Source organism: Salvelinus alpinus, chromosome 1 (genome assembly GCF_045679555.1).
Source record: "Salvelinus alpinus chromosome 1, SLU_Salpinus.1, whole genome shotgun sequence".
Taxonomy (NCBI): Eukaryota; Metazoa; Chordata; class Actinopteri; order Salmoniformes; family Salmonidae; genus Salvelinus; species Salvelinus alpinus.
The window spans coordinates 84248073-84255432 of record NC_092086.1 but is presented as its reverse complement, the minus strand read 5'-3'; the positions used below and the strand labels follow the sequence as shown (position 1 = coordinate 84255432).

The window sequence follows — 7360 nt, the reverse complement described above, 5'->3', positions numbered from 1 at the left end:
TAATGAGTTGGCACCCAATGTTTTCACCCCGATAATAATCAATTGTTTTGGACTGGGCCAATGTAGGTAAACACGCAAACACACACCCCAAAACACACAAGCACACACCTTTGGACAAACAGCAGTGAGAAATTGTTCAAAGTCCTTCAGTAAGACAAGAGTGCCAGAGAAGCACTACTCATTCAGCCAACTCATAATTTGTTCTATACTTGAGGCTGATGAAGGAATTAAGTCATTAGCATATTACCCATCTTTGGTAAAATTCTATGAATCAGCCCTCAAACACACACTGAAGAAAGAAGAGGTAGGAAGAGCATCACATTGTGTCTGTCCCTGTACAAGTTTGTCCCCATAGTGATCACTGTTTACTTCACTGAAGCCAAGTAAATTACAGTCTGACTGCCATTTAACCTGAATATATTCAAATTTTATTTTAACAATGTATAGTCATTTCTAGAATAAAAACATGTTTTACAGGTAGACAAGTAGAAATCATGTATGTAGATCACATGCCATTAGGTGTGACTCATGAGAGATAAGATGTTTATTCAACCTTAGTATCAACTGGCCCTATAGTTGTCCAATATAACCTTTAAAACTGTCAAAGAAGTATTTTTCTTGTTCTACCTCAGAGACCAAACAGTTGGCTCTGTAAAAGTTGTGCAACACCCCCACCAACTGGAAAGATAGCAGAATTACACCAAGTGGTGGAAAAAGTACCCAATTGTCATACTTGAGTAAATGATACCTTATTAGAAAGACTCAAGTAAAAGTGAAAGTCACCCAGTCAAATCCTTCTTGAATAAAAGTCTAAAAATATTGTTTTAAATATACTTAAGTATCAAAAGTAAATGTTATTGCTAATATATACTTGAGTATAAAAAGTAAAAGTATGAATCATTTCAAATTCCTTATATTAAGTTAACCAGACAGCACCATTTCCTTGTTTTTTTAAATTTACAGATAGCTAGGGGCACGCACCAACACTCAGACATAATTTACAAACGAAGCATGTGTTTTGTGAGTCCGCCAGATCAGAGACATTAGGGATGACCAAGTTTGCTCTCTTGATAAGTGTGTGAATTAGACAATTTTCCTGTCCTGCTAAGCATTCAAAACGTAACGAGTACTTTTGGGTGTCAGGGAAAACATATGGAGTAAAAAGTACATAATATTCTTTAGGAATGTAGTGAAGTAAAAGTTGTCAAAAGTATAAATAGTAAAGTACAGATACCCCAAAAAACTACTTAAGTACTACTTTCAAGTATTTTTTACTTAAGTACTTTATACCACTGATTACACCCATTACCCCGAGTAAAATTGTACTTAATTTGCTAGATTGCCTTGTGCAACCCATATTCCAAGTGATTTTAAAAATAACATGTTATTTGTTTACGATACAAAATTCAAAAAGGCACTCGCACATCTGAGCCATCTCTTTTGCAGGTGCATGGTTAAATAAGATGAGAAAAAAGAAGAAACCCGCACACTACTCATTAGTTGAAAAAAATTGAAGCTGAAATTGGGATTTTATTTTAGGAATAAGGCCTGTTTTTCTTTTGAAGCCAGAAGGAGGCTAGTATCAACTACATTTATGCCTTTACTAGACTATGGGGATATTTTATATATGAATGCTTCCGCTCAGTGTTTGAGATCAATTGACACTCTTTACCATGGCACTTTGAGATTTATTTTAAACTGCAAAACCCTTACGCACCACTGCACTTTGTATACCAGGGTTGGCTGGCCTTCTCTAGTCACTCGTAGGCTCAGTCACTGGTATACTTTTATTTACAAAGCCATTTTGGGTTTACTACCTTTTTATTTGGGCATTTTTATTGTTCAGAAATGTGGTGGGTACTCTCTTCGTTCGCTGGACTTTATCCTGCTAACTGTTCCAAATGTCCGAACTGAATTTGGTAAAAGGGCTTTTATGTACTCTGCGCCATCGTCTTGGAACACCTTACAAAATAATTTTAAACTGGAAGAACTTGTCCCGATTGGTGTTTTTAAATCACTGATGAAGGATTTTGAGGCTGATTCCCTGACCTGTCAATGTTTTTAATTTGCTGTTTTTGATTTTGTTATACTCTTGTGAATTCAATGGTTTTTACTAGATTACTTGTAGTTTTTCATGTGTCTGTCTGTAATTTTTGTAATGACTTGGTGCTGCCTATCTTGGCCAGGACGCTCTTGAAAAAGAGATTTTAAATCTCAATGAGCCCTTCCTGGTTAAATAAAGGTTAAATAAATAAAAAAATTAGTATCACTGCTCTTTATTAAGCTTTACATATCGGCCTCAAGGCCTTCGTCAGAGGTTTTTGAAGGCCGATACGTAAAGCTTAATAAAGAGCAGTGACACTAGCAAGAGCAGTGTGCAGGTTTCTTCTTTTTTATCATTTGCACAAAATACCTCTCAACTCCCACCATCTGTGGTTGCCATCTGAGCAGCCCTTTGATTTTGACCTCTCAACTAACTGGAAAATATTAGTTGTAAAGACCTGACTGGCACGACTAAATGCGACTTTCATAAGCCACACTCCCACTGGAGCATGGACCCAGCATGGGTACAGACACCTCATCCTCTTCAGCCCACTTCTCATCCTCACACTTGGACATAGGGTGGACAGACACTTCAATGTCCAGGCTGTTTTCAATGGTACCATCAACACCATCACCATCCTCTCTGCCGTGTGCTGCTGGGCCCTGCTGCTCCGCTGACATCTGGACCTCACAGGTTTGACCTCTCCCCTCTGGGTTGGCTGGCTCTATAGCTTTCTGGAGGCTTGTCGCCCCCACCGAGGTGTGCACCGTCTCCATAATCTCCTCCACAAAGGCCCTGCAACTGAGGATGGTCTGGGGAAGTGGCACGCTGCGGGCCAGCTCCTCCATGTGGCGGGCAAACTCCATGGTCTTGAGCTGGGTGACCTTGGCCCACTCCATAGTCTTGGCTGAGGTGATGATGGGGATGCGCTTGGCTATCTCGTAGGCCTTCTGGAGCTTCTCAGCTCCCTCGGTGCGGAAGAACTCGTTGATGGCCTTCTCCGTCTTCTTCAGATGACTGCTGACCATGCAGAGGCGCGTGACATTGAGGATCATGGTGATGGTGAAGGCGATTAGACACACGATGACGTAGTACAGGCCCAGGCCGCTGTGGACGTAGGCCACCCGTAAGGTGATGGTGTAGTTGGAGGTCCCTGCCAAGCTGGAGGCTATGCAGGTGTACCGGCCTCGGTCTTCAAAACTGACCGTTGTAATATTTAAAACGCCCTTGTCCTGAATCAGCCATTTCCCACCTTTCGGAAAGAAATCAAAAGTTAGTTAAATGTGCTTTTAATAATACAATGTGAACCAATTAATCAGATGTTGTAAAGATTTCAGGTAACTAGAAGTTGATAGAGTTGGCTGTATGTATTACCTCCCTCTTCCGCATTCAGAACGTGCCCTTTGGAATTGTACCACTGAATGTAATCTGGCTTTCCAGTGACATTGCACTCAATCAGAGTGCTGGCTCCCTCTTTTACTACGATATCCCGGAGAGTAGGTAAACTGGCAAGGTGGTGAATGGATACCAGAGAACGGTTCTGTGTTCCATCTTTAGTGATCTCTTCTGCATGTCCAGAGGCAAAGAGTAGTGTGAAGACCATGCACGCACACTTTGTAATCAGTGTGTAACTGTGTGCTTGTGTATGTGACATGTTGGGGAGCAGTACTATCTTCAGTTCACATCAAGGGAAAGTTCTCTAAAACCTGTAGAACCTGGAGTGGGAGGAGGGGGAGGGGGGTGAACAGGTGGCGAGGTAAAAGCTATTGCAGCTAGTCAACATTTCAATCACAGCCAACCAAAAATATATATATATACACTGAGTATACAAAACATTATGACACCTGCTCTTTCCGTGACAACCTGACCAGGTGAAAGTTATGATCACTCATCGATGTCACTTGTTAAATCCACTTCAATCAGTGTAGATGGAGGGGTGGAGACAGATTAAATAAGGATTTTTAAGCCTTGAGACAATTAAGAAATATGTATGTGTGCCATTGTAACAGTTTAACTTTATGGCGTCCCCTCGCCCCGACCCAGGCACGAACCAGGGACCCTCTGCACACATCAACAACAGTCACCCACGAAGCATCGTTACACATCGCTCCACAAAGGCCGCGGCCGGGTCAACAGCATCAATGTAACAGTATAACTTTACGTCCGTCCCCTCGCCCCGACCCGGGCGCGAACCAGGGACCCTCTGCACACATCAACAACAGTCACCCATCGCTCCACAAAGGCCGCGGCCCTTGCAGAGCAAGGGGAACCACTACTTCAAGGGCTCAGAGCAAGTGACGTCACCGATTGAAAGGCTATTAGCGCGCACCACCGCTAACTAGCTAGCCATTTCACATCCATTACACCATTCAGAGGGTGAAAGGGCAAGACAAAATATTTAAGTGCCTGTTTGGTATACTTAGTGTAGTTGATCTACATCATAGCCAATTATGGATCATAAATGTTTAAAAACAGTGCAAGAAAATAAAACGAGCAACTATGCATAAAGTAATCAACAACTATGATACCTGTAGTAAGGTACGTCAGCAGGTAGCTAACTAGCTAGCAAATGTCAGCTACACCTGTTGTTCAGTTAGCAAGCAGAAATGCCCTGATGGAGAATAATAACATAACACTAGATGCCACAAAACATCTTAGATAAAATAATAAAAGTCATAACTACAGCAGCCAACAAAAATAAAATGAACAATAGCCTTAGATTTGTTCTTTATCTACCTTCATGCACGCAAATAGCAGCACCTGGTGACTTCCGCATTCAGCAGTGGGCGTGGTCAGAATCTGAAGAAACCAACGTTGCGCCAAAGATGTTCTCGTCCATCTGTGGTTGTGCTCTCTTCTTCGATGAGGTTTAACGTCGGTTGGCATACATTAAATGTTGCCTTTACTGCCATCTATTAGACTGGAGTACAACTCCCTTATACTTTGCTTGAACAAAATAAATAAACAAATACCCTACCATCTTACACTACACTCCCCCAAAAATAAACCCCTATAATAATAAAAAAGTAACACCACCCGCTATTTAAATTTATTTAGTCCTACCTCAGGCAAACAACCCGAACCTGGGACACCACCACAACAACCTGGGACACCACCCAAATACCTCTCTGCAGCTGACACCACAACAATTTTCTATGACAACTTCTGGAAACCTCAACCTGCCTCTCTTGCACCGGACATTTCTGATCCCCAGCCCCATGGGCACCCTTACAATTAACACCTACCACAACTTTCCCCAATGCTACACATTCCTTTGTCTCATGTCCTTCTGCACACCTAGGAACATCCCTCATACACACTGCTGCCACAAGCCTATAAGCTTGACACCTGTAACAATGTAATGTATTCGACAAAAAAGCTCGTACAGGATAACTTATATATCCTAACATCACTTTGTCGGGCAAAGACTCAACATCAAAACTCAAAAGAACAAACAATGACTGTTTCACCACTCACACCACCCTGTCTGTGCCGCACCAAACGACTAGCATCACAAACACTGGGAATCTTCCCCTTCAGTTGGTCAACTTTTACTGCTACCCAGTAATCACTCCTTTCATTGGCACCCTTTTCTTGAGAGTAAAACCATTCACAACTCTTGTCCCCATTCATTTAACATGGATCGCCTGCTCCCTCTGACCAGCAGAAACACAAACAATTATCACAAGACCACGTCTAGTTACCCTCACCAATTCCACAGCACCCAACTATGTTTTCACCCACCCTGAAACCACAAATGGATCAGCCAAAAGGCAGGGGTCCACTTTTTCCAAAAACTTCACTACCACTGTCAGACTCATCTCACTTATCCTGACCCTCGGTGCAAGGCTCGGGCTCCAAGAACTTCACCACACCTACCACCTCAGATACTTTGCCCTCATTCACTTACATTTCTCCTCCTGTCTTTAGCTCACTCTGCTTACACTTTCTACCATTCTTCTTTAACAAACCATCTCCTTTTTCCCCACCATTTTTAACCGACTGAAGCTCACCCTCTTCCTCCCTTCCTCTCTCTCTCTCTTAGACCTCCTCTGCCTCTCTTTTTCCCTCCATTCCTCCTCCGTATTCCAAGTATACATCTCCTTATGATAATACTGCACTTCTCCTAACATACATCTTGTTCTTACCTTCTCAAGGGATGCCATTTAACCAGCTGTCACAATCTCCATACAATCAGCACTGTATCTCTCTCCAGCAATAATCTTCTTCAAGTTTTATTGGCGAATCACAACCAACCGACAGGTGCATACACCACCACCTACTGTACTGGAGTGTGAGGCCAGTCATGACCTATCTACAGTGTATTCTCTTAACTAACCCTAAATAAATAATTCCCTACAAACCTCAAAACTCCCATCACCCCCACCCAAAATACCACCCACTCCCATTCCGTCCAACCTCTCTGACTCTGTCAAACAACCTGTCCCTTTCTACGTCATACATTTCACAAAATAATAATACATGTTCAACCATTACACATTCCAGTACCATGTTTCCCTATCAATTTCAAAGATAAATTAAATCCGGTAAATCCTAATCTCATCCTACACAACATAACCTCCTGCCTTCTGTTCCCATTATATGCCACTATCTCCCGTACAGATTTCCTTATACTGTAAAAATGTCTGCACCTACTTCTTTCATCCCATTGTCTCCGCTAGCAATCTAACCAATTTCCCAAATCAATGTTTCAATTTCCCCTCTACCTAACTACAACTGTATATCCACAATATCATTTTCACTGCTCTTTTTGCTATTATATCTACTGCATCATTTCCATAAACACCTGTATGAGCCAGAATCCAACATAACTGAATTTCAATACCATTTCTTTGTAACCCCAACAGCATCATTATTTCTAACCATAAATCCTCACATTCTGACTTTCCAGATCTTAAACTAAACAAAATTAATGCAGTCCGAACATATTACTACTCTTCTTGGTTGCACCTCCTCTATCCAACAATTATCACTACCATTTCTGTTGAATATACAGATAAATCACTTGTTATTCTCTTGCATAGATTCTTCACATCACTGTTTATTTTCTTCTATCAGGCTAAGATAAACATGTGGTCTTGTATAAAACCACAGTGGCACATTTCCTATTGTCACAAATGGCCCTATAACAATATCTCCATATTCATCCATATTCATCAACCCTTTTTCCAATCTCTGGGCCAAAACCACTCTTTTGATATTGTTCATATTCCCAGCAGTCTTCCAATACTATCAGTGTAGGATGATCTACCTTACTACACTACAGTCTTGCCCAGTATGCCAAGGCTAGCTTAA

General features: G+C 41.6%; 1 protein-coding gene across 2 annotated transcripts; it reads right to left on the bottom strand.

Moving 5' to 3' along the window:
- Positions 1-405: 405 nt before the first annotated feature.
- LOC139532105 (microfibrillar-associated protein 3-like) lies at positions 406-4937 on the bottom strand. 2 transcript variants are annotated; one of them, XM_071329262.1, is made up of 3 exons: positions 4781-4937; positions 3419-3759; positions 406-3296 (listed from the first exon to the last, which is right to left on the bottom strand). In XM_071329262.1, exons 2-3 carry the CDS (start codon positions 3696-3698, stop codon positions 2515-2517), a joined length of 1062 nt encoding a protein of 353 aa, XP_071185363.1. In that variant the 5' UTR covers positions 3699-3759; positions 4781-4937; the 3' UTR covers positions 406-2514. The 2 variants fall into 2 exon arrangements, with proteins under 2 accessions (XP_071185363.1, XP_071185370.1); XM_071329269.1 differs by lacking the exon at positions 4781-4937 and adding an exon at positions 4573-4758.
- Positions 4938-7360: the final 2423 nt, after the last annotated feature.